This window comes from Streptopelia decaocto (assembly GCF_964273445.1).
Source record: "Streptopelia decaocto genome assembly, chromosome: 13".
Classification (NCBI taxonomy): Eukaryota; Metazoa; Chordata; class Aves; order Columbiformes; family Columbidae; genus Streptopelia; species Streptopelia decaocto.
In genome coordinates, this window is record NC_138668.1 from 6,120,710 (window position 1) to 6,147,779 (window position 27,070).

At 47.2% G+C, this 27,070-nt stretch overlaps 1 protein-coding gene across 3 annotated transcripts; it reads right to left on the reverse strand.

The window, feature by feature from the left end:
* Window positions 1-13: 13 nt before the first annotated feature.
* Window positions 14-15,336, reverse strand: ZNF598 (zinc finger protein 598, E3 ubiquitin ligase). 3 transcript variants are annotated; one of them, XM_082064093.1, is made up of 12 exons: window positions 15,023-15,336; window positions 11,732-11,844; window positions 10,482-10,611; window positions 8,097-8,308; window positions 7,289-7,506; window positions 6,906-7,023; window positions 5,706-5,887; window positions 4,672-4,741; window positions 3,317-4,077; window positions 2,253-2,388; window positions 1,382-1,526; window positions 14-1,203 (listed from the first exon to the last, which is right to left on the reverse strand). In XM_082064093.1, the coding sequence occupies exons 1-12, from the start codon at window positions 15,203-15,205 to the stop codon at window positions 856-858; spliced, it is 2,616 nt and encodes an 871-aa protein (XP_081920219.1). In that variant the 5' UTR covers window positions 15,206-15,336; the 3' UTR covers window positions 14-855. The 3 variants fall into 3 exon arrangements, with proteins under 3 accessions (XP_081920219.1, XP_081920218.1, XP_081920220.1); XM_082064092.1 differs by having other exon boundaries at window positions 4,672-4,744; XM_082064094.1 differs by lacking the exon at window positions 15,023-15,336 and adding an exon at window positions 13,408-14,825 and having other exon boundaries at window positions 4,672-4,744.
* Window positions 15,337-27,070: the final 11,734 nt, after the last annotated feature.

A 27,070-nucleotide genomic window follows, 5' to 3' on the forward strand; every position in this document is an offset into this window, starting at 1 on the left:
CAGATAAACAGAGTCAGTGATCAGCAGCATTTAATGTGTCCCAAGATGCTGTTGGTTGGAGCTACCACCATTAATACATCCAAGAAATTAAAAACATGGCAGTCATTAAATAAAATTACCGTGAAGGGTGCTTTACAGAAAGTAAAGCCTTAATATCATTATTCTACATGCAGCGCTACAAAATAAGTTTCTTTAAGGAACATGTTACATAAAAGGTCAGAGGCAACTTCAAATCTCACGTTCAACTCATCACACAGATCAGTCCAGTTCTTCAAGTAGTAGATTAATTCCATTTTCAGGCATGAGTTTTCTTTACTATGTGAGCGGCCCAGTGTTTTCAGCCCCGCGGCTGTAACGGTCTTACCGGTGAGCAGCATCTTCTGCTGTTCTGCCCCGTTGTACCCCTGACTACTGTGACCTTTGTGGTCACCGAAATAGCACAAAAGAAAAAAAAAAAAATCAGAATATTGTAAGGGAAGCCACTTTTGCTTCTGCTTATTTCAGTGATTCATAATCTTCCCCCACCCCCCTAAAAAACAAAACAAAACAAAACCAGATACTTATCCCCCTATGATGTCTCCCCTGTCAGAACCCATATCAGAAAGCATCTTCTCAGCTATTGTGTGTTAGAGATGTGGCCCCCGCCCACCCACCCGCTGCAGCGATTGCAGCCCCCTTCTCCTCAGGCGTTTGGAAGCTCAGACTTTGGACGTGTGCTCCCCGCGCACAGTTCTCTGACCTGCACCAGGGGCTCTCCAGGGTTCCCTGCCCGCTGCGCCACCCCGGCGCTGCCAAACCTCATCCCAAAAAGTGCATATTTAGCAAGAGAGACACTTTTATTGGTGGTGGGGAAAGCTAAGTGATGATCCTGCTGATGGCCTGCAGGGACGGGAACTCCTCGTCCTCCAGGTGCAGCGCCTTGTGGGTGACAACGTCCTGCGGGGTCAGCACCTGCTGACACGTGGGGCAAATGGAGCAGTCGAGATCAGAGCTGGAGTCCGTCTGCCAAACATTCTTTTTGTTCTTTTTGGGTTTGTTTGAGCTTTGTTTTTCTTTGATTCTGAAATCGTTGTGAGCGGAAAGCAGTTCTTGTTGCTTAACTGTGTCTGGTAACAACACCAGCAACTCGTTAAAAATTTTCTTGAAGTTATCTCCGAGCAGGTCTCGGCAACTTTTGTAATACTGTGCTGCAGAAATCAGACCCTTCAGTGAAAAGAGAAGTGGAAGAATTAGGAAAAAAGTGTGTGTATATATATATATATATATATATATATATATATATATATATATATATATATATATATATATAAAAAAATCCCACTGGGATCCACTTTCTCCCAGAGGAAAGGTTTCAGGAATCCAAAGGTTCCTGCCCACTCACCTGCCTGAATTGCCCAGAATGGGTTTTAAACTTATTGAACTTGGACTCGTCGCTTTGAAGAAATTCTTTAATAGATTGTATCAGCTGAATGTTCCTTTGCTGGAAGTTTTCAGGTATCAAGTACGTTCTGTGACAGGATTTTGGCCTGCGTTCGAAAAGACCAAAAGTGAACCCGACATCGCTTCGCGTCACACGATGATGCTGCGGGATGTACGTTGTGTGGCTGTTCTATGGGACGCGCTCCCACCCACACACGCAGTGACAATAAGGAGCAGGCAGCTGTCCCGACGGGACCGTGAAACGTGTCCTGTGGAATCACTGCAGCACATTCCAGCTTTAACCAGTCAGAAAATATAAACTGCAAGTTTAATAGTCTTGACTGGCTGGTTTGTAAACCAGGGTCACTAAAAAGGCACAAGCAACAAGGACCTGCACCACGAATAAAACTGAATGGGTTCATACAGATCCCTGTATTAAATTTGCACAAGTTTTCCCCTCCAACCATAGACCAGCTACTGGGAAGGCCAGAACAATGAAGGTATTTAGAGGTTACCAAGGAAAACATGGACAGAATTGATGGAAAGGTTAAGAAATATGCTGAAGCTGCAGATTTCCAAATAAATCGAGACAAGACAGAAGGCTGAGCTGCCACACTGCACAGGTTTCCATTTCCTCAGAGTTTGCGCTTTCTTTCATGCATCCCTCCCAAATTCAGCCCTCAATCGCTATGGAACTCCCCTACAGGAATCTGTAAGGATCTGCCCTTCTGCTCCAAATAATCCCCAGAGCGTTTCTTGTGCTGTTCGAGGTCCATATGACAGAACTGATGTGTGATGTCTAAAGTAGCTCTAACTCTGAGGATTTTACTTACTCTTTCAAAGATGTAGTGACAGGTTCAGAGATTTTGGTGGATGGAATAACAGCAAAACCTGGAGGGGGTTTACTAACAGGCACCGACAGTCCCGGAGGCGGAGGAGGATTCTTTAATAGCACCACAGTGTTAAAGCCTAAATAAAGCAGAGAAAGGGCGGGAAGTTAGAGCAAGTATCTGTGGCACCCACATACCACCGTCTAAAATTAACACAAGCGGTCTGATGTACTCCACAGAGGCACCAAGAAGGACGAGTCAGCAGTGCAGACATCACTGTATTGGAAAAAAACTAAAAATTAGAGAGGTGGAAAGTTGGTGTCTTAACAGGCAGGTCAAAAAGCACTTCACGGTGGCTGATGTTACTCTACAAAGAAAGCATTTTAACAATTTAGCTTTTCGATAGAAAATATTTTTTAAAAACATCTCAAACTCAAGATGAGAAACACTTTTACATTATTACAGTGAACAGAAATCACCCCAGAAGTCACCACAGCACAAGGCATCGCATGTTCGGGCACACTCCACTGAGCAACGCCCGCAGAGCAGCACCGAAGAGCACTGCAAGCACCTCCTGACGAGATGCTACTTTGGTTAAGTCATGTTTGTTGCTGTGTTACTCCACTTTTACAAGATTACAGCGCCGCTAAAAGCAAGGGCATTGAATACAGAACAAAAGTGACCCAGTGAGGCAGCTGACGAGCACTGGCAGGCACAGGCCGCAGCTGAAGGGAGATTCCCTTTGCCCTCGGAGCTTCCGAACTAGATCTGAGAGCACAAAAGTGCAGATCTGTGGCAGACATGACTCACCAGAAAAGCAACGACAGGTAAAGAATCACCTGTGAGCCGCCCACGGTGAGCAGACACCCACACGGAGCAGAGCACCCCAACACTGTCACCGTCTCCACCGTGTTTCAGATGACATTCAAGCCCTCCCGTCTCCCCCAGGTTGTCTGTTTTAAACTGCCAAGGCTGACCACGAGGGCCCAGAGCAGTTTGTCCATCCCATCTATGTGCCGCGTTCCTCTAAGCTACACCCCAAGCCGGCTGTGCCCCGCAGCGCTTACCTGGTGGCGGAGGCATTCGCGCTGTCCCTGAGCTCCCAAGAGCTGGGAAATCTTCCTGAGGTAACGGGCATTTGGGAGTCACTGTGGGCTTTTTAAGGCCAGGGGGCTCTTTGGGTGTGCTACAGATCGCTAACGGTTTTTCCAAATGACCATTCGTGACCGTTGAGCATCTGTCGGGGGCATGAAGAGCAGAGGGTGCGTTTGACGTCTGCTCCGCTTCTGGCGGCTTTTCGGCCGATGACCTGGGGAACGATGTCTCCTGTAGCGGGTGCGGGGACAACGGTCTCTGCTTCTCAACCCCCGTCTTCTTTTTCTTGCTCACCTTCGTAAAAGTTTGTGAGGTAGAAGCTGCCAGCAAGGACGACACGTCAAACATCGTTGGTGTGTTTCTGATCTCCTGGGTTGTCAAGCCACTCCCGCTGTCTTCATCATCTGACTGAGAGAATTTATTGCTTTTCTTACTTCCTTTAGTGCTGTTCAAGGAGGATGGCTTTTTGGCTATCTGGTTTACACAGGGGTTGCTCATGGCTTTGACCACACTTTTACTGGAACCATTGTTCCACGCGGATGTGATATTAGTTACTGTTTTATTGTTAGGCCTCATTTTGGACACCAGTGCTGGAAAATCCTCCTCTTGAAAAGCTGATTTCTTCGCAGTCGCTGTATATGTCAAAGATAGCCCAGAAGAGACAGTGGGTGCCGCAGAGGATGACAAGCTGGGGAAATCTTCTTCTTTAAGCTTCACCGCCAGCGGGGCAGAGCTGTGGAAAGGGAAAGCACAGCCCGTGACACCACTGCTGCTGCACAACTCCAACGGGCAGGACCAACTCCAAACCTGACTGTTCTCTTGCCCAAACTACCACTTTGGGTGGCACAACTGACCTAATTGTTAACAGGACACAAACACACTCGGGCTTGGAAACCATATGTGGGAAGGGGTCTCTTCAATGTCACCCTGGTCTGGCTGAGGTGCAGCACATCCTGGTACAGTCACCTTGGCCAGAGTGCACTCGAGTGCCACGTCCTGCACAGACACTATTCCCATCATCACCCATTTCAGGAAATGAGGACTTTCAAAACTCAGCCTCTTCAAGATAAGCCATCAAGTTAAAAATGGCTGGAGAATATTGAGAATTTCCCCAAAATCACACCACCAAAAGATCAAGCCATGAACCGAAAGAACAACCGATGCTGTTGCAGGTGACCAGCACAGGAACAGCTGAGGCAGAGGGGATCAGGGCAAGGGGAAGCATCTGTAGCTTAAGTGACCTGTGAAATTATTTTCTCCAGAACTGCAAAACGTAAGTAAGTTTCTAAATCTGCTTTCCCGTTGCTGCAGCCTTGCACACACTTACCCTTCTAGGGGTCCTGCTGCCAAACCAATTGCTGGAAAGTCGTCTTGGCTTAAAGCACCATTAGCAGCTGCTTCTTTTGGAATATTGACAAAAAGAGCAAAGAAATGTTTTCAACTAAAATCCATTCATTTCAGAGGGGAAGCTATCAAAGAACATGACAGCAGCATTAACAAGTCCTATTTTCAGCAGCTGATGATGTCATTAACTGTGACATCCCAGCAGAACAATTTAAATCCATGCATCACTCTTTCCTTCACTTAACTGCATTCACCATTATGTCACCGTACACTGGCTGGCGCATACGGGAAAATCATGATACTTAAAGTGAGCAAAACATCGGTTGATGAGCACTTTGTGAGGGAGCCCGAGATGCTCCACGCTGCTACCAGAGGCAGGACTCAACTACAGGGTCACAGTTCAAACCTCGGTGTCCCAACCAATGTATGCTAATGCTTCTTCACCTGGAAAGCTGCTCCTCTTAGCTCTCCATCACTCCTCTGCTGCACAGATGTCCAAGCTGCTCAGCAATTAGCTCCTGGACAGTCATTTTACATGGAAACATAACTCATTTCCAATTTAGATTTGCTTTAAAATCCAAATCCTGCACCATATTTATTTGTCCCAAACTGGACCTGAGTCAAAACAGCTAAAGTTTTGCTTTCACCAGTTATAAACTTCCACTGGGAATAACTTGTTCTCAAAAAAGGGGAAACTCAGCTCAAGCATCACAATCAATCAGTCCTTGCATGCTCAAGTAGGAAATGGCACATTCGTAGATTATACTGATTTGGATGGAGCATCACACGTACTGCCATACATTAATCGCAGTTGTTATTTCTACTCAGCTCCATTTCAAGTAGAACCAGCTGCAGGAATCCCAGCCCACTCGGACACATCTCATGGCAAATCTGTGTTGCTGGTTTAAAATCCTGCACAGCTCTTTTGGGAACAACGCGTGGCAATCCCACTGTGGCCAAGCTGACCTCCAGACCCTTCACGTGCCCCTGCAGCTGCAGAACATGCTCACCACTCACCTGTGGCATCGTTTGAAGATTTTGGCACACGTTTGGAACAGAGTACTTCAGAATCCCTCAAGTCCTCCTTTTTACCTCTACTGCTGCTGTCCTCTTTGTCTTCTACCCGTTTTTTCTCTTCTTGCCGTTTAGCTGCTACAGATGCCCTGACTGCTGCTGCGACATCTCTGTCTTCTTCCTCCCTAGAGGACAAGGCAGATTTTCTTGGTCAGATCACAGGGGTCCCTGAGCAGTTTTGTCTGGCTCCAGTTCTCACCTCTGCGGTGTCAGCCCCGATGACTGTCCCTGCTCTCGTGCTGCCACCTGCTGAGAAGGCCACAACAAACCCCCCACTCCAAAACACCCTGTGCTGGCTGAGAAAGGCGACGTTCAGCCCTGGACCTGCAAATATGACATGTGGTAATAACAATCCAGGCCAGAAGAAACCGGGGTGAACTGGGAAAGACAGCACCAAGGATGCACAGGGACACCCATCTATCCCATTCATTTTCAAACATACAAGATCAGACTTGTAGGCTACAGTTGTTCTTTGAAACATGGTTTGCCATGAGCTCCCAACACATGCATGATCTACATGTGACACCAAAATATAGGTGTTTAGAGATGGAACTTTTCCCCAGTGAAGTCACCAGTAATGAAACAGTCAATCGTCTGTGCAGGATGTATAAAGCATTCAAGTCTTGTGTGGATGAAGAGACAAACGCAAAATTTCATTTCAATACTTAACCCTCTTCTTTTTCCAAAGCATTCAGTCTGGCCACACAAAGATCTGTTAGTTCAATGAAAAGCACGGTCCTTAGAATAGGAACTTCATGATTACCCAGACCAAAAAGTCCATTAAACCTGCAGAGACTTGCCACTTACTTCAGAAAATCCTCCTTAGAAAAATTAGTATAAAAACAGTTGCTAAAATTTATTTAAGATTCTGAGTTTATTTAACTCACAACTTCAAGACTACTTTGTTTTCTTGCTGTGTCAAGTCCAGATAGCTGAAACTTCACACAAAATAACTTCACCTTGACCGAGCACGTAGGTAGCACGCAGGCTCAGACTGAAAGCCAGTTCTGCTCACAACTAAGGATTCACTATGGAGGCTTCCAAATTTTGTGGCAAATTCATTCCCACTGGCCCATTGTCAATTGGTAAGTACAAAGCAGCACCAAGCAGCAATAAAAATCCACAAGATGATGTGCTACTCACCTCTTGTACCTCCAGCTGCCTCTTCTGTTCTGCTGACTCCCTCGGCCGCCCAGTCTGCTGGGCCTCCCTTGCCTGTTGTACCTGTCCACCTCTTCGTAGTCCTCTCCACCTATCACACCTACACGGGAGGGAAGTTGATCACTCTCAACATTATTTCTCTAATCTGGGCATCACACTATGCCTGAAAAATATAGCAAAAAAAATGCTACTTCAAACAAATCTAGATTTCTGTCTGATGATTACATGGCCCACAGAACCTTCAGGACTGCCACATTAAAATCTATTCTGCAGTATCTGGATTCCATGTATTGTAACCTGTGATGTGAGTTTTGACTAATTTTGGTTTTATGCAGAGAGATCTCTCACCCTGCGAGCACACGTACCCTCGTTCCTCCTCTGGTGCCTGGGTGCGTAGTTGAACTGCAGGTCGATGTGCCGGTTCTGCCGCGCCTCTGCCCGGCTCTTGCTGTGGCAAGCGGTTTTGTGCGCTTTGTAATCGATCTCCGTGCGGAACGCATGGGTGAACTGCTCGGTGCTGCACCGGCCCTCTTCGCAAAGGAAGTGCTTCTCGCGGAAGTGTTCCCGAAGGTATTCGTAATCACTGGAAAGAGAAAAGAGGCTGAGCTGCCGCTTTCCCCATGTATTTGTTGGGAAAGTGCTGCAGTAACGGATGGTATGTGGCTGCTTTACACAATGAAGTAAAGACAAGCCTGGGCGCTTGGTTCTTTATTTGCCCCCAGGCAAGTTTTCCAGCTGAAACCACTTGTGTACAGTCGAAATAAACCTTAAAGCACAATCCCAGATGTTAAACTGAACCCGCTGGCTGATGCTCATCACACCCAGCTGTGCACGGGGCACATATTTCATAAAAGAAAATTTACCTCTATCTGCTTTGCACATGAACTTTAGAATATTAGAGCTGACACACCAGACAGCCGCACACATCTCCTGTCATGCTGTAAAACGTAACTTTTAATGTCTAACATGAATGAAGAAAACTTTAAAACACGAACTAGACAGAAAGCGATTATTGTGGCTATTGGTTTGAAGAACAAATGAAACTGCAGCCAACCCACTCACATTCTCACCCTTTGTTTTCAAGTGCTATTTACCCCAAAATTCAAAGCAGACCCAAGCAATTTTTCCTCAAAATTTAAGCTACAGAAAGAGGAACAAACTGCTCGCACAAACCTGTAGTATTCCTGAGCACCATCAGAGTCACAGAAATGACAAAAATAATGATCTCGTCTTAGGTGTTTCAGTAACTCATCATTATCCAAATAGCGCTCGTCACAGAACTTGCACAGCGGGTGCCCGCGGTGAGAGGTGTCATCAGGGTCTCCGTGGATCCGATGGCGAGCGAGGTCCTTACGAGAATACCATTTCCGTTCATAAGTAAAAATCTGAAGATAAAACAATATATATACACATATGTATTAGTTTGTGTGAGCACAGAATAAAATGGAATAAGCCAGGCTGCGCACAACTTGTAAATTGGTAGGAGTGGAAGATTTGCTTCAGGAAGACGCGGTTTGACAACCAACACCTCATATTCTCAATAAATAGTAAACAAAATTCAGGTGATAGACCCAAACTAAATCTAACTCGCATTTCACTCACTTCGAACACTGGAAACAGATCTAATTCACCTTTTTCCCTTTCATGTTGTTGTGGGGTTTTTTTGTTTGTTTGTTTGTTTTTTGTTTGGTTTTTTTTTGTGTATTAACATAATGCAACAAACTTTACATTATAATCTCTGGTGGGGGAAAAATCCTAAATGTGTATTCACGAACATACAGTATTTTGCATACTCAAACTAAAAACCCCATAAACCAGAAGTGAGTTGTTTTACTTTCCTCAGTGAGCAACTTCAGTGACTGATTTTGTATTATAAGCCCATCTTCTGTCCTTACTAACACACAAGCTATTTTGGGAGGAAGGGTTCTGAAGATGCCAAAAAAGTTGAAAGCCTGGAGAGTAGAATATCCTTTATTTTTCGCCTAGGCAGGGAATGTTAACGTGTTCTGGGAAAGGGTTCATTTGGCTGAGCTAGGGTTGATTGATTGAAGCTTCTGCAAGTTTAAGAACTTCTTTCCAGTTGGTACTAGTAATATGGAACCTTTTTCTGAAATTAAAAGCCAGTAAATTCTACTGTTGCTTCTGAATTCTCTGGGAGTGGTAATGCCAAACAAGTTCCTGTAGTGCTCGCCGCTTGAGCTACCCATGGAACCAGCACTTTGCCAGGGCTCAGAGGACACTGCAGCCCAAAGGAGCGTCTTGCCGTCCCCAACCACCTCCCTTGAATGAGCTCTGGTGAGTCAAATCAGCCAACCACGCAAACCCAAAAATGATCAGTGTCCATCCAGGTCAGCCTGCCCACTCCTGGATCCCGTCCCTCCGGCAGTAAACCCACAGCTTGGTTGGCAGAAACCAACTGTGGCACCACAGGATAAATAGATTTCTCTGATTTGATATTTAATTGGTTTCAGAGAAGACAAACACACATACAAAACCACATGTAATGAGTTCTAAAAAGAAGTGTGTGTGCATTTAATTCCCTCCTACAACAACAAGGCTGACAACTGTTAGACACAGGTTAGGAGTCCTACATTTCATTTAACTATAGCTGCCGATTTTGTTCACTGCGTAATTTGGAAATACAAACCGCGCTTTGGCTCCAGGGCGCAGTTCTGACTTTCAGACTGTGACAAAGTGTCGCCTGAGTGACACAACACCAGCCCTTCTGAGGGAAATTTGGGTGGGATTGAAAAAAAATAAAAAAGAATGATGACGGTGGCGGTTAGATGAGTAATTTTAAGGCTCACTACACATCACCACCTCAGACATAGAAAACTCAGCTTTCCAGTAACTGTTTTATCTTTAGTAGGCTGTAAAATACATTTTACAAGAGCCTCTATCACGTTCTCCGTGTGTACATCAAACACACTGGACCTCAATTGCAGGAAACACTGAGTTTCATTTTCCAGTCAACAAGATACAGGAAGTTTGCTCTGAACGACTAAACAAGATAATGAAATATAATTAAATTTCATTAAAGCTGCAAGGTGGATTCTCATCCTGTACATGATCCAACTGTAAATGATACGTTAACTCTAACCCAAGACAGAAATCCTTCACTCCACAATGTGTTCAGCTGTCTGAACCGGCACCAAGGATTTTCTGAAGTTACACTTGTAGCTCATAAAGACATTATAAATCTTAATAGACATCAAATCTCTACCAATACAGCTATAAAAAAGTCTGCCTACAACTCAGGATTAAAATCCTATCAGACCGTTAGGGTTTGGGGTATACATATGGTGTGGCAGAGCAGGTTATTAATATGGTTGGGCTTAACTTAAAATATAATCCACTGAGAACCTTCAGGCCTTCTACATTAATCAGTTTATGGAAGAAGACAGACTTAAAATAAAGTAACTAGCCTCACCACAGGTGGGCAGAGGAAACTTAAAAGAGAAATGGGTGCTGTTCAGCCACACCCCTCCCCAGGTGCTCCTGCAGGTCACACAGGGAAGGACCCTCATCCCCACACATTTAAATGCAGAACTGACTCACCTTTAAGTGTTTAACACAGAGTTTGCAACAGAAGAGCTCATGCTGCTTCCTCATGTGCTGCTCCAGGTCTGCAAAGGTGCTGAACGGCTTCGCATCTGGACACAAAGAGCACTCGTGCTGTAGCAGCTTCCTGAGGGACAAGAAAGATTTCCTGAAAATTATCCATTTCCCTCTCAGCATCACGATACATTTACCCAAAACCAAATGTTCTGTCTGCAGCAGAAGGCTGCGCTTTTATGGTTCCCCAGCAATCTAATGAGGTTAGTGTCCCACTTATTCCAAGAACACTTTGTCATCTGTCAGGAACAGAACCAAACCACACAAGGGCTTCAGTTGCAAGAGAAGAGGGGAACACTCCCGATGTCAGTAAAACACACCGCCACCCGAAAACAAACCTGCTTAGTGACGCTTCAGCAAGTACACCCAACATTCACAGCCAACTTAATTACACTTTCTACTGTCAGAAACTGAAGAATGCAATGGGGCAGGGAGATAAAGAATTCAAACTGATTCTGCTCACTAAACCCATCACCCAATTCCATAAATATGAAGTCATACGAAACGGTAAATGCATGAGCCCAAATCACGTTGGGTATAATGCACGATTCTCCAAGAAAAACGTACCACTGCCTGCATGGTTTCAACTTTTTTTCACTCCTTCCTTTCCTTTCCTTTTAACCGTTTTCAATTATCTTAAAGCCTCCCAATTAAGCATGTTATGAAAAATATTTTTAGAACATGATGCAGATACCATATTTTTTACTCTGCTTTGGTTATTTACTTCAGCCTTTTTCTCTCCCCTATGGAATCAAGATCTTTGCAGGCAGATAAGGTTGCTCCTCTTTTCATACAGTGTCTGGTACCGTTGCTTTCGATTAGTCCTTACGCAGCACAGCAATAAACCCAATTATAATAGTAATTTAGTAATTTCCACAGGAGCCATGCAAGGAATGAAAAGCCTTTCAGCAAGTTTGCTGTTGGTAAAGAAGCAAAAAGCAACTTTAATTGACAGAGCAACACTTGTGCATTATACAGCGGTGAATCCAACGCTCCGGCCCGGAGGAGCCGCTCCCTTCGCCGGCCGAGGTGCCGAGTGGCCGCACCGCACAATGATTAACGCACACAGCACGCAGGGCTCTGTCCCACAAAACAAGCCACACTGAGCTACTGCAGCAAGCATTTCCTGCCACGTAACGCCGTAAGAATACGTTGCTGCAGGACTGTGTTACAGAAGGGATCCCAGTGCTCACCTGTACAGCGCATAAACGTCTCCATCCGTAAAATAAATGTCGTATTTCTTCTCATGCTGCAGCTGGTGAAGTGGTATTGCTGAGAAAGACGTGAGCTTCCGTCCAAAGACAACCTGTGGGAGAATCGGGGATTACAGACAACTCCGCAGCACAAACTGTTTGGTAGGGAACGCACCGTAGCCTGGGGCTCTGTGTCAGTCCCAGCTGTGTCACTGCCCCACAACTGTCGGCTCCTTATCGACCTCCAGCAAATGAGGCAGCTTAACCCAAGGTGCATTGGCCTAGCCTGGTCTTTGGATGTTGAACTAGATTAGGACACTCTTTGATTATAGGTTCTGCTACTACAGCTGTGCCAAGAGTGAATATGCTCAACAGCAAACACCTGTCAAGAGCCTGGCGCTCCACTCTCTCTAGCAGGACAGCATAGAAACCTGCAGGGAGTGACAAGTGACATTGTTCAGAGCCTGACTGGAAAAATTGTGTTCCTTCTTTCCTTAACTACCAGGAAAGCCAGAAACAAAATCGTACATCACTTCCCAAATTATCTGGACCACATACCCCTTTCCAAGGGAACCTGCTTGCTCACAGTTGCTCCTGCTGAGCTCCAAGTAGATGGGGTCTCACCATTCGGATGTTAAATCCTGCTCAGAAGCCACCCCCCCGGCTCTGCCCCAGGCCCTGATCCCAGTTTGGGACATCCTGTGGTAGCAGCAACATTTTGGAAACAGTTGGAGCTGCTGCACCAGCTCAGAAAGGCCCAGACACAAAGACACCAAAGTGTCTTTCGGTAAGTGTTGTAAGTCTGGAAATACCTACAGTCTTAATAAAAGCGTTCCGTTATATAACACACATGTAGTTTAGTCTGGTTATATTTCTCCTCCACCCTTGCTGGGGTGACATACCACAGAACAAAGATTGTGTGTGTGGTTTTGTGAGGCTAAAAACTTTTGTTACAGTGGGGCTACTTTTAAGTTAACCAAAACAAAAAACACACCCAGCTCTCTGAAATATCCAGCTTAAAATAAAGAGAATAGAAGTTTGTTGGATAAATGAAAACTATGTCTAATTCCAATTATTTAAAAAAAAAAATACTTTGGCCTGAAATGAATTGTCAATTAAAGTGAGTTTTAGAAGAGAGGAATGGACTGCTGAAAAGTAGATTTTACCACAGGAATCCAACACTGTGGAGGGGTCTTGATAGATAAAGATCTGTTGCTGAATTAGTCAGGCTCAAAGGAATCTCAAGGCCTCTTCGAGAAGCTGAGGGCAGAGTCTGCTGTGAGAAAGAGGGGCGTTCCACAATCACCGGGGTCCTGGCATGGCGTGAATCATCGAACGTATCATCAGTGAGACTCCAGAGCACGGACAGCCCACGATACTCATTTAGCGAATCCATGCTTGGAGCGTGGACGCGTGATTAGAATATAGTTACGTATATAAGGAGACTTGTTTCTGTAATAAATGGCTTAGCGTGATTCACATTGAATCGACTGGTTTTGCTAAGTCCTTGTTTCGCTCTAACACAACACAATTTCCTACAGCAGCTTCAATTCCTGTAACAAACCAACCAAGGATCCTGTGAGCCTGACCCGGGTACACATCAGGGTTAGTTTACAGGTCAGCAAGTAATCCTGACTTCACTGCAACAATGACACATTACCAAAAGCACATATTACCATAACAAGTACATCCAGCTTTCTCCTCCGTCATGTCCTGTGCTGCCGGCCATCCTTATAGTTACATTTGCTGCTCCTTTCATAGTTCTGTTTCCTTTGGACTTTGTGCTGCGACACCAGTTTGTTCTACACCACTCTGTGCGACAGCAGCTGAGATCTGGGAGTGTCACACCTGCCTCTTCTAATTCTACACACATCGCGGAAATTAAGAGACTGTTTTGGGTCGTCCACGTGCATTCAGTTCATTCACCGGCAGTTTTGATGTGATTTATGCCTCCTAGTATATTTTTTCTTTCCTTGGGCAGACAGAACAGTATTATAGTGGCACTTAAGGGAATAAAGAAAGAGCACAGCCACTAAAAATGACCACCCAGTCAATTATAGCAAAAGAATCTTTTTAAACAGTTCATAAATGAGGGAAAAAATGGCTGAATGACCCAAAGTTCAGGCCACATAATACAGCAATTATCAGAGAACTGAAAAGCTCTTGAGATTAAGAGTCCATCCGTGAACCCAAGACAAGCAGGTTTACAGATGAAGCAACTTCAGTCTACTGCTTTGCGTGATGGGGAAAGCGGAGCAGCAGCTCCTCAGAGGACGGTCATAGACAAAATCACTTGCACAGCGTATCTGTCTGTACACGGAGGCTACTCCTGTGTCATTAAGCTCGGTCTAAAACCCACATCCACCTTCCCGGCCTCCACAAACTCTGAGGATCTTCAGCACAAAGCCCAAGATCTTCAATCCATCCAACCATCTGAACAACATGAAAAGCAGCTAAAGGCAACAGTTCAGCTGGAGGGGGTTCTGCTTTTGTAAAGCAGAGAGCCCCCTCCCCATTATATATTTTATTTCACTTCCTAAACCATCTCAGTATATTAAATTCAGTGCTAGTGCCAATTGCTTTTCTCTTAAAGGGTTTTTCTCTGTATCAGTTTTGCAGAAACAAACTAATGCATCAAAATTTGGTTTTACAAACATCCTTGAACAACTTTTCTCGCGGCTGCACCGAGCCCTCGGCTCCCTCCATGCAGCAAAGGCACAGCACCAGAGCAGCTGCCCTGCACCATGGCACGCCAGGCCATGAGAAAACACAAATCTATCAGAAAAATTGTTAACTGAGGGGAAATGACTTGCTAAGCATATGCTGAAGAGGCAGCTCAGGCTGACAGGAGCGGGGGCAGAGGCAGCGCGGGTGCTGAGGGATGAGCCAGCCCTGCAAGAACACAAAACGTGTTCTCCCTCGAGATTAAAACCAAGCCAGGAATTCGGCAGGATGACACAGTCATCTGGGACCACGTCACACCGGCTCTGCAGGGCGAGCCCTGCTCATTTAAAAAGAAAAGAAAAAAAAAGCCTTTAAAGTCCATTTTTTTCATATGATGTTTCCAACAGCCCTCCCGGCTCCTCGGGCCGGTGCCGCCGCCCCCCCGCTCCACTCAGCACTTCGCACGACTTGCTCCGCGGCCCAACTCCGGCCCCCGCCCGGCCCAGAGGCCTCTCCCCTGCCCGCCGCCCCGCGGCCCCGGCCCCAGCCCAGCCCCGGCCCGGGGGAGCGGCCCGGCCCGACCCGGCCCGGCCCCGCCGGCTGCCAGCCCGCCGGTCCCGGCCTCACCTGGCCCAGCTCCTCCCGGCACACGGCGCAGTACCGCACGCCGCACAGCGCCCGCATCCGCACGGAGCAGCGGTAGCAGATGGGGTGGTCGCAGCGGCCCAGCGCCACCACCTCCAGCTCCCCGCAGCACAGCACGCACGGCCCGTCCGCTGGCCCCGCCGCGCCGGAGGCCGAGGCGGCCATGACGGCGCCGACCCGCCGCGGCCTAGGCCCCGCACCGCCTAGCAACCCTCCGCGCCATCAAGAGGCAGACTAGAGCGTCGCCCGGCCCGGCGCGCGACTCTCTGCCCGCCTTCAGACCATAGAGAGCCGCCCTCCCAGATCTCCGGCTGAGGTGACCATAGAGTCTTCACCTAGAGCGGCGCCCCCACCCTCTCATTATCTCCCGCGGCGGCTAGAGCGCCACTCCTCCTGACGTCACCGCGCGTCCTCCAGCGGCCGACCATCGAGAAGCAGCCCAGAGCGTCCTGCCGCCCCACGAGCCCCTCTGGCCGCCTCTCTCTGGTCTCCCCCCTCAGGCGGAGGAGGCCGCGGGCTCGTTTGTCGCCGTGGTGCCCGGTGGCGCTGGAACGAGTCTCGGGGGAGGCCCAGCAGTGCCGGGCGGCTGCGGATTGTGCTGTGTCACCTCGGGGCCTGTCTGTGGGCGGCTGCAGCCCCTCTCTATGGGGACACCAGGACCCCAGGCCCTGCCCAGGACCCCGGCCCATGGTGATTTACCGGCAGAGAGAAAGAGAAAGAGAAAAGAAAGAGAAAGAGTCGTCATCCTGCTCCGCCCCGCGCTGGTCGGGCCATTCCTGGAATCCTGAGCTCAGTTTTGGTCCCCCCTGTACAAAAAAGCTGTGGCCAGGCTGGAGAGGGGCCAGGGAAGGGCCACAAAGATGATGGGAAGCCACCACGTGAGGAAAGGCTGAGAGAACGGGGCTTGTTCAGCTGGAGAAAAGATGCTGAGGGGAGAGCTCGTCATGTTTCAAGAGTGGGTACAAAGTAGCTGGAGATCCCTTTGGCAAAGACGAGGGGCGATGGTACAAGATTCTGATTGAACACAAGAAATAATTTTTTCTCAATGAGAACAATCAGCCATTGGAATAATCTCCCCAGGGAAGCGGTGGATTCCCCAGCGTTGGACACTGTTAAGATTCAGCTGGACAGGTGCTGGGCCAGCTTGTCTAGACCAGGCTTGTGCCAAGAAAGGTTGGATCAGATGATCCCTGAGGTCCCTTCTAACTTGGGATCCCATGATTCTGTAACCTGGGGTTTGCCAGGATGGATGGGTCAGACCTGCAGCTCTGCTGATTTTATAACACAGGCATCGGGTAGCCTGCGTACACTATGTACAATTGGAAAAACAAAACAAAACAAAATAAACTGTTAAAAAGTGTAATTGAAACACGGTGGCAAAGAGGGTGTTGCATCCATTAGGACAGTGCCACAAATTGGCTCTGTTAGTGTCAGTGTGTGAAGAGCTCAGACCCTCAGAGAAATCTCGGTGTGTCCTCCAGGTCCTGATTCACACGTTCGGTATCTGAGCGTGTGCCGGCTGCCCGGGCTTTCTGAGTGAGTTACGATGAACTAGAGTTCATCATCCATATGTCTGGTCGGCTGGTAAAGAAATGGGTGCTCCCGCACTTGCTTTGAGTTCTGATTAAGTCTTTTGAAGGTCTGTGTGTCTTGGTGCTCAGAGATGAGAATTGCAGCATCTCAAACAGAAGAGGGTGCTCCAGGAGCACCGAGAAGAGCATTGAAGGGCCCCTGCAGCCACATCACTCTGGAAGTAAAGTAAAAAAGCAGAAAAGCTTGTTTGGGAGCAGCACAGAGGAAGGAGAGACAGAAACATTTTTTCAAAGTTTAGGATCTCCCACTTTTTTTTTTTTTCTCCTAGATTCCCTCTAAATGACCAATGTGGGGTCACTTTCCACATGTGAAAAGTCAGAGCAGATCCCTGTCAAACACAGAACTTGTATTTCTACATCTACCCAAATAGTCTTGAGAAGTCCCAAGATGTTGGCGCGAGGTGCTCGTTCTGCCACATCACTGGATGTGTCACCAGATGAGCAGGACGTCACTCCGATTAGCAGACATTCCTGGAGTCCTGTCCCCTGAGTCACAGGCTGCCGCCTGTCCCAGCAATGACAGAATGGCCCCTTTTTCCATGGGTGTCTCCTGTGATCCGCAGAGCCGGAATTAGAGGATGATCAAAGAATGAACCCAGGACACATCACACCTCGGGGAAGCAGGTCAATGCTCAGGTTACTCATCGGCATAATATGGTAACCCTTAAAGACAGAACATCTCCAAATAAACTACATTTCCTAGGAAGGAAAATAGAGACAAATCATGTTAAATTCCACATTAAAATGTAAGGTAAATTCCTTCCTTTCTTCTTGTGGAGAATTGGCATGAGCAGCATTCTTATCATTCAGATCTGCTTGCTTTCCACTGAATTCTTTATCATTTGAGTTAAGATGCTTTTCATTTTCTTTGAGGCATAAATGATCACTTTAGGAGAAAGGAGCATATAAACCAAAGTGAGTTCATTAAAATGGATCATGATTTTATCTGGCCCAACGCCAGCATCGTTTAACAACATCTGGGCTGTAAAATAAATTAAGTAATAGGTTTGATGGGTGTTTTGGAAAACAGATAAATGAAGTATTTCAGCATTTTGGATCAGGTAATATTTACTTTCTTGTGAAGAGACCCACTTATGGCACTAGAGAGCAGAGTGGATAACACGCGTCTTTCTGGTAATCACCACCAAAGTGTGTTTGGGTGGAGCTGGATTCAGTTGGTAGGAATGACTGAGGCTGTTGGCTGTAATTACTTCAGGAAATGTTCTCCCCCCGAATTAATGATACTGTTGAAAATGTTTTTGTGTCAAAACCACATCACACAATTTTGGAGAGCAATTAGCACGAAATGAGCTGGAGGCTGCTGGCACTGATGGGCTGTCTTGAGTGTCACTCGGCTGTGAAATTACACAAGTCCCCCCGCGCCATGGCCAAGCATCGGATCATAAATACACCTGCATAATTAGGCTAAAAAGTGACATTACTCATCAGGAGGAACATGGTGACAAAGTGACTGGGCAGAACCAGAGTTTGTACTGTCCAGATTTCAGGGTGGGGGTGGGAGCTGGTCGGTGATGCTGCTGCAGACCTGAGTCTGCAGAGCACGCTGGTACCAACCTGTTTGTCCCACCGGTGCCGTGTGGGGTGTTCCCGGTGGAAGGAAACATTTCTGGTGGAAGGAAGCACTCCGGGTGGAAGTGTTCCTGGTGAAGGAAATCTTTCCTGGTGGAAGGAGTAATTCCTGCTGGAAGGAATCAGCCCTGACTCCTTCCCGGGGTGCTGCAGACGGGCAGCAGCGCTGGTAACTCATCAGCTGGAGCATTTTCTGCTTCTCGGCTAATATTTAGTGTCTGAAGGGGAAACCATTGAAGGTTTCTCATCCTTCTGTGGTGCAGCTGATCTTCCGTCAGCAGGGAAAGCTCTTGCCTGTCAGATTTCTCACTCTCAGTTTTGAACTAGATGCAGGAAGTTTATTTGGAACAAAGAGCAGGTGGTGTTATTGATCCTTCCAGCACAGGCTGGAAGGCCTGATCCAGCCCTGTCGTCTAAGAGGAACCTTATGGTGACCCAAAGCAACCCAGACAGGACAAGGGCTGATGGCCTTGGACTGAAACAGGGGAGATTTAGATGAGATACAAGGAAGAAATTCTTCCCCTTGAGGGTGGTGAGAGCCTGGCCCAGGCTGCCCAGAGAGGTGGTGGATGAACCATCCCTGGAGACATCCCAGGCCAGGCTGGACGGGGCTCTGGGCAACCTGAGCTGGTGAAGATGTTCCTGCTCATGGCAGGGGTGGCACTGGGGCAGAAGGGAAGGTCCCTTCAACCCGAACTCTTGTGATTTTATGAAATGTTGAGTTTCTGTAACTCCTGCCTCTCACTCTCACCCCACGGACACCAGATTCCAGGTCTGAGCCATCCTGCAGACTTCTCTGTCTGTCCCGCGGCTTGTCTAGTCCTGTCCCAGCTCTTCACACAGGTGTAAAACGTCAGAAGAACACACCCGTGCCATTTCGATGTCATCGCACAGGATTCTACTGCCTTCGTGATGGCTGCACCGTCAGCAACAGAGCAAAGAATTGCTCAAAAGCTGATATTCAAACTTTGCTCCAAAGCCTGTTTTCAACTTGGCATCGTTCTGAAAAATCATCCTGCTGGTCTATGTGAGTCATGGGCTTAGATTAATTTATTTTGTGGTGCAAAGAGGTTTTTGTAATACTCTTTCAATGGATTGAATCATTCTTCGCTGATGACTTTAGGATGCTGTTTTATTTCTCTAGTGATTGCAAATGGAAACTGGATCTTAGCACTGTGACCCCACAACATAAAGAAATATAGTAATATATACCCAACTATGCTCCAGCATGTGCTGTAACTATTATGGCTGGTACTTATTATATTTCTGTGTGTTATTGAACAGGAAATGTTTGATTCCCAAGATAAAGGGTTAATATTGATGCTGGGATAGTTAATTTCTGTGTTTACTCGCTAAATATCACATGTAACATCAGAAGAAAATTGAACTTTTCAAGTCATTTAATCAGCAATAAATATACTTTGGAATAATTGATAACTCTGCAGATGAGCACCACAAATCCATGTTACTCAGAAGAGCAACAGATCAAATATTTATTGTTCAGCACTAAAATATTGTCGAAGTGTAGAGCTAAAGGTTATGCCTTAGATTAATTTCATATTCAGAGCTTGACGCAGATGCGGTTCATTTGCAGCAAAGACACTTAGTGTGTAACAATGAAATTTGCTTTCATTTGACAAAGTTTCTGCTAAAAGTGATAGTTTTCTGAGGGCTTCTTTTTTAAAATTATTTTTAATAAGCCTCAGACAGCTGCTGATTAGTGGTGGCTTTGCACAGATATGGGGTTTTTCACCCTACAAGGTTTTGGATCAAATACACCCCCAGCTGTTTCTGTGGGACTGATGGGAAGTTGGTCTGTTATTTTCCTGCATTTAAGAAATACCCCAGTCTGTGATTACTAATCACATCTGTTGCCCACCTTCTTTTTTTAACCAAAGCGGGGTTTTCTGTTTAAAAATCCAGTTGTAGAGAGGCATCTGCATACCACAGTCCTTTCATTGGCCAACAGGCACAACTTCAGATTCGATGAGGGAATTTTCCTCCAAGATCTTTATTTGTGAAAAGACATAATTTGGTGATACAAGCTGTTCTGAAAAGTAGTGATTCCTTAAAGAGGGGGAGGATGAACAGGGAGGAGAAGGATCCTTTAAAGAGAGACACATGCTGGGAAGCAGAGTTGTATTTCAAGGCATTTAAACATTAGTCGAGCGATAAGAGTTTTCTTTAGCAACAGCTTGTTGGAGGATGAGAGCAGGGTAAGTGCAGCTAAAGAAAATATAGCACAGAGATGGGAATTCAAAGGAACAGCGGGGGGAAGAAGCGGCATTAGGCTTTCAAGATGAAGAACGAGCGTGCAAATTCCCAGAACAGGATGAGGACCCGAAGAGAGCCCCGGTTCCAAATAGTGTTACGGGAGCTCACGGCGGTGGACGGAAGCGACGCAGTTTGGCAGCGAGAGCTCCCCAGCTGCCCCTGTTTTGGGAAGTTGATCACCAGGTTCTACCGGGTGATCTAGGTGTGTTTTTCAAATGCACAGAGACGTTTTCATCCCTGTTTTTATATTCAGCAACACAAAGGCTCAGAAAGTTGGAGAGGACAGAGCGCAAATAACTGATAACTCAGGAGTGCAGCTCAGAGCTCCCGGCTCCCCATTTGGGCCAGCCTGACCACTCTGCTCCAAATAATGTGGATTTTTTGGTCAGCAGGTAGATTTTGCGGGGGTGTCAGTCTCACACCTCCAGCAGCTGCACAAGCAGCAGTGAGAATTGTGTGTGCTCAGTATGTGACGTTGGGCTCCTTGTTGTAGCGTTGTGCTACGTGCAACTGGGTTGTAGCATATTTAATTCTAGTTGTAGAGCTGGTCCAGGAGCAGGGCTGCTAATGCACCTCCTTTCTGATATCTCAGAGGGTTTTACAAATACAGCTCTTCAACTGGCAAAGCAAAACACACTCCACCTGTGTAGATTTGCTTGAAGACAAATTTTCTTATCTACATGCCTTAGAGCCCTCTACTCCAATTATCTTACATGCATATAATTGTGTGTACAATATAGCCTCACCTAATTAAATTTCGAGAAAATAGGAGAACACTTAGGGGTTGCGTGGGATTTGATGAAGAGATCTCAGAGCTGTCAAAGAAAAGATTCATCTCACAACTCTTCCTCCTTACAGTAAACACACTCCAGAGCGGAGCCAAATATACCCAGCACTTCACACATCTGGGTATTAGCTCGCTTTCATTATTGTAAATTATTTCCAGGAGAAAGACTGAATCATGGACTGGAGGGGGCTGAGGAATCTGCTTGCGTTAGAGACAAACCTTTGATGGTGCCTTTTCCTTGCTCTTTTACCAGCACTTCAGATTTTTGTCTTTACTGCTGCATTGCTGCTTTTCTAAGGCATCGCGTCATGCCACATCCTCGTGATTTTTTCATCATGATTTGTTGTTATGTCATGTCCAGGTCACTCTACGATGATATTACTTCAGCCCTTGAGATGTTTAGAGATTCTCTTAATAATCCTGCCCGCTGCAGCTGTTAGAGGCAAAAGAGGCAAAACCCAGGGCTGGCGGGCTGGCCGATGCGATGGTTTCTGACAGTTCAGCCTTTCGCCCAAGTGGCCCCATTAGATTCAGGTTCCCGAGGCGATGAGTCAGGTAAGAAGTGGAGGATGGTGCCCGTGCCCTGTGAGATGTGGGCTGCTTCGTTAAGCGTGGACGGGCCAGGACTGATTAGCGGAGTTGTGGGTGGTGCAAGGACCCGCCTCTGCACCTCGGCTCTGCTCTGGTCTCCAATCAGGGATTCAGTTATTCCCTCTCCATATCTTAGTTTTAAGCAGACATAATTCCACTGACTCAGCTGGGTGCGATGGGGCTTAATTATTGTCTATAAAGGGCTTTGAAACCCTAAATGATGGATGCCTCGGGAGTGTGCGTGATTATGAAGCTGGATGCTGCGCTGTGAGCTCGGCTGCAGAATTCAAGTGAACAAACAAGTTCGTTTGGCTTGGAGCAGCAAAACTCCGCAAAAGTATCGCAAGTCTGTGGGGCTTTTTTTTATATAACTTAGAGCTAATGGAGCCATTGTTTCATGTAAAGGTTTCTACCGCACTCGCTGTATCGTGTATGACATTTACAGTACTCTTTGTTCCATTAGCAAAGTAATTTGAGATAGTTTATTATCCTTTGGAGACTTTACTGCTCGCTGTTTAACTTCCATGTGACTGGACCTTGGAAAAAAATCTCTTAAAATAGTACACGCGTCTAAAAATAGTGAGGAATTAGTTATTGCTTAGGAGAAAAATAGTTAATTTAGTGCACTTTAATAAGAAGATCTGCAATATTTGGAAACACCACTTATTGTTTCTTCTTTCTCTTCAGAGCCACCAAAACATGCAGCAGCTCTGTCGTGGAGTCAAGGTGCGTCTTGCCTCACAGTTTGAAACCGTAATTTGTTTGTATCAGCTACAGTTCCTTTATTTCAGAGGAACAAAGAAATAGCATTTAATCAGCATGTTCTGAATCACTGGTGAAAGGAATCGCTCCATAATCTGAATTTATTACACGAGGACACACTCCAGGTGCAAGAAAATGGCAAAGGTTTTTATTGCTGGGAGTATCTGCCCAGGGTGCTGTCACCGCGGCACCCCAGGGACCGAGCCTGCCCTGCTCGCCGAGCAGCTCACCCCTCCTGAGCACAACCGGCTCGTTCTGATTCACCGGAGCTCGGCAGGGGCTGGCTGTTGGGAAGCAGCAGGCTTTGCTGAGCCACACGGGTGGGAATATTTTTTGTCTTGCCATTAAGACTTCACTCGCTCCCGGGTTGAAGTAACACAAGAGGCAGCAGGGATGTGAATGTGGGAAAGTAGGTAAAGGGTGAACCGCAGAAATTTGGTGGAGGTGGAGCAGCGGGGACCCAGACCACCGGTCCCCTGGGCAGCCAGGCAGGGAGTTTCTCGTGTTCAACTTTTCCAATTGGATCTTTTCTACAGATCGCTCAGATGCTGAGCTCTGAATCCCATCCAAAAGACAACTGCCTGCAGAAGCCCGGGGCTTTGCACCGGCTCAGGATGAGCCCAGCGCTGCCCAGTAGGCAATGGGCAGCAAAACTCACCCCTGCTGCAACCTTTGACTTCAGCTCCTTTGCCATTTTTGTGCCTCCAGCTGATTTCATGGTGGTGAAACCTCTTTTGGCTGTTTTGTGCCCCTCTCTCTGAGGCAAACCTGCACCCTGTGGGAAGGCAGAGCCAGGCAGTGTCCTGGCGAAGGAGTTCGGAGCACGAGGCTCCAGTACTTGGCCAGACCTGCCGTTCGCTTGTGTGGTCTTTGCCAACTCACTTGAACACTCTAGGCCCCAATTTCCCAACCTGAAAAATAAGATGATCACAATTAACGAAGGTGGCGTGAGTTTGCAGAGTGCAGTGCGGCCAGGGGAGGAGGCAGGTTCTGTACCTGAGTGCGTGAGGCTCCTTGTCTGAAACCAGGTTGCCTCCATCTTCTCATCACACACCCACAGCGAGATGCTCCAGAGACCAAATGGCCAAAAAGTGTCATGTACAGAATGAGCATTAATGCCTGAGCGTGCGGAGAGCCCATCACAGGGCCGACCTCTGCAATTGCTTTGTTTCCATGCTTGGCTGAGTCGCTAACCTTCCAATAAACACCAGAGTCATTATAATAAAAATGTGGAAAATGCTATCATTAAACCACACCAGTTTATTTTTCAAGTGCCTCTTTCTGGGACATCAAATTCATTTAGATCATTCTCAAAAGCCACAAATCCTGAATGGCTGCAGTAATGTGTCTGGTGGGAGCTGAGAGCACAACAGGCATTAAATCGGGTAGAGAGTCAGGGCTCCAAGAGAGCTCGGCTGGCTTTATTGTGGGGTTTTAAGATGTGATGCCTCTGGCTGCTCACCCTCTTCACCTGCCCCAGTTTTTGGGGCAGTTTTTCAGGCTGAAACCCCAGTTCATGCTCTGGTATCTCAACTTCCAGCTGTGGTGGAGATGTTGGTCCAGCAGAGATGAAGGAGGGATGTCCCAGAGAGCCTGAGCATCCAGGGAGATGGGAACCAGGACCCTTCCAACAGCAGAGTCTTCCTCTTACAAAAAGATTAATTTTGTTCCAAAATAAAAGAAAAAACCTTAAATCCTTTCAGCACCAGAGCCATATGGTGAGATCCCTCTCCCCTTTACCTTGACAGTTGTGGAATAACATTGTTAAAGGTGCATCCAAACACTAGGGTAGCTGAGCAAAGTCTCGGCTCAATGTCTGTATAGTTGGTAAATGTGACACTGGAGCTAATAATTGTGTTTATTGAGTGGAAACATAAAAGTGGGGTTTTCAAAAGGGCCCCTGCTTGGGTGAACCCAAGCACCTACACTTCATAGAAGTGACCTGAAAAGCTGAAATCTTAATCTCACCAGAGTCTGTAGAAAACTTCCAGAAGAGCCAGGATTTGTTCAAAAGCTTTTTATCTACTGAGAAGAACCAGAATTTTGTTCCTCTGGGGGAGTTCCTGGCACAGAGACCCCCCGGAGCAGCACGGTAGGATGTATCTGCTGACGTGCTATGATATTCGTGGGAGCGTCAGTTTCTGCAAGGCGAATATGAAACCTAAAATTATATTTTAGACACTTAGAATATATATAGAAGACAAATTGCATGTCAGCTGTTTCATTCGAAAGATATTTAAAAATACTTGGGAGAGGAAATGTGCACTCTGCTCGAGATCCAGAGCCCGACTGCAGCAGCCTGAAGGATCTCAGTGCCTCGCAGACACAACAGGCTGGAATATTCAATGCACCGGGAGGAAAGAGTTCAGTTCAGTTCCTGAAGAGTTTATCAGCATGACAAGTTATTCAAGTCATGCCAAAAATACCCTTCAAAGACACTTGAGGCAGATCTCTAGGAATGAGAAAATGTTCTACTCCTGGGTGGGAAGGCTGAGCCCACGTTGGTGTGTTCTGCAGCAAAACAGAAGCTGCTCAAACCACCCGTTTGCTGGGGAGTGGGGCAGAGGTGGGAACAAGCCTCTGCCTTTTCCAGACTGAGCATCGGGTCGTTCTGAACTGTTCTATCTCTCTCGGGGGGAGGAGGAAGTGTAATGGCTTTTTATCGATGGAATAAGCGTGAGAGCGTGTGTCCCATTGTGAGCTGGGGCTCAGTGAGCAGGGAGGGATGTGATGTGATTGTGCGCTGTACTGCTGCAATTCATTAATGGCTCTGTTAAAGTGGTGAGGCTGTTCAGAATGTCCTGAGCACTCAAGGGGTGACAGATATAGCCTGTCCGTCAGGGACCTGCTCGGTGGGAGATGGGAGCCTGGTTTCATCCTTACTGGAAGCCTGGCTGCTTCCAAGAAGTTGGGCCGTGGGTGAGTTGGACTGCCTGAGTCCGGTTCATTAACAGAAACAATTCATGCTCTGCACAGATGTAACTTCCAGCACTTCACTCGGGAAAAGGCTGGGATCCCTTTCTTACCAACTGGCAATTTCACTTGCTCCCAGCCTTCCCAGAAGAGGCAAACCATGAGGCTCTGCACCGACCATCTCTACACCTCCCCGTGTCTTATTGCTGCTTTGTACCTTTCTTTGCCTCCTCCTCCACCCCCAGCTCCAACCCCTGCCCAAGGGGCTTGTTCCTGCAGGCAGAGGTTGTTGCTTGGCCGATGAGCAGAACCTGCTCCCACATGCCAAGTGTCCCCAACATGGGTCTGTCTCCTGCTCGAACATGCAAACACGCCCTGTGCCCAAGCAGAGGGTCACAAAACACCGACATGTGCAAGCTGGGCTGATGGAGAAAGTTCCACTGCTGGGAACTTGTGCTGGGTGTGAGGAGCTGGGGGTGGATGGATGCTGGTAAAGAGCCGGGGAGCCTGACGGGTGGCAGCAGGCTGGCCAGATTCCTTGGGAGCATGAGAAAATAATATCACCAAGGAGAAATGGGCACACAGGAGCATGAGAGATGCTGAGAATAAAATTAATCAAGTTACTGTGTGGCCTGAAAAAAATAAGAAATTATTTAGTCATAGCTCAGTGTATAAATCTAAGAACTTGGCTAATAAACAAGAGGAACTGGAACTGCTCCCTGGTGAGCATAAATTTGACCTGCCTGGTTTTATTAAGGAATCTCGGGAGGAAAGTCACCTGAGTGGAGTGGCAAAATTAATGGTAATATCCTCTTTAAGAAGAACTGGGGTTGGTGTCTCATCTCTTCCCATCGCTTTGCACCTCCTAAGGAGTCGGGATGTTCCCCTGCACCGCGGAAAGTTCATGGGCACCAAGACCCCCGAAACGCAGGTGGGATATTACTGTGAGCTGAGCGAGGTGCGATGAAATCCAGGTCTCACCACTTTGTGGGCGCTATGAAGGTGCAGAGGATCCAGTTGAGCTCTGCACGTTCCCTGGACGTGAGGGCCCCTGCCCGCCCCTGCGCAGAGGCAGAGAACAAAACCAGGACCTCAGGCCACATCACACACCTCCATCTGCTACCCGACCTGGGATGAATTTTGCTGAAAATCACTGCAATTTCTTCTTACTTATGATTCCTCCAGGGTGTGTTCCTGTGCCTTGCAGTCGGTTCCACTCTAGGCAGTGAGACTGGGGGTCATACCTGAAGGACTAGAGGGTGCAGGCCCCCTCTGAAGGTTGTCACTCGCAGACAGTTTATAACATCTCTTCCTCCAGCAGTAAATCCTGTGGCTGTCGAGCAGGTCCTGAGGGGCTGGGGAGGATGCTGGACAGTGGGGAGGTTTGTGGGGCTGCAGGGGGATGCTCAGGACCATGGGGGAGATACTCGGGGCTGCAAAGGGGACCACAGGGAGGTTGCTTGGATCGTGAAGACATTGCTCAGGGTAGCAAAGAGGATGCTCGGGGCGGCAAGGGGAAGC

Bases quoted from the DNA above. Each gene is read 5' to 3' on its own strand.
- ZNF598 (XM_082064092.1), bottom strand. From the start codon at position 15,205: ATGGCCGCCTCGGCCTCCGGCGCGGCGGGGCCAGCGGACGGGCCGTGC. The intron at 7,024-7,288 runs GTACGTGTGCTC...CCTCCCGTGTAG, and splicing joins GCACCAGAGGAGGAACGAGG to GTGTGATAGGTGGAGAGGAC. The intron at 4,078-4,671 runs GTAAGTGTGTGC...CCCTTTCCACAG, and splicing joins GCAGCAGGACCCCTAGAAGG to CTCTGCCCCGCTGGCGGTGA.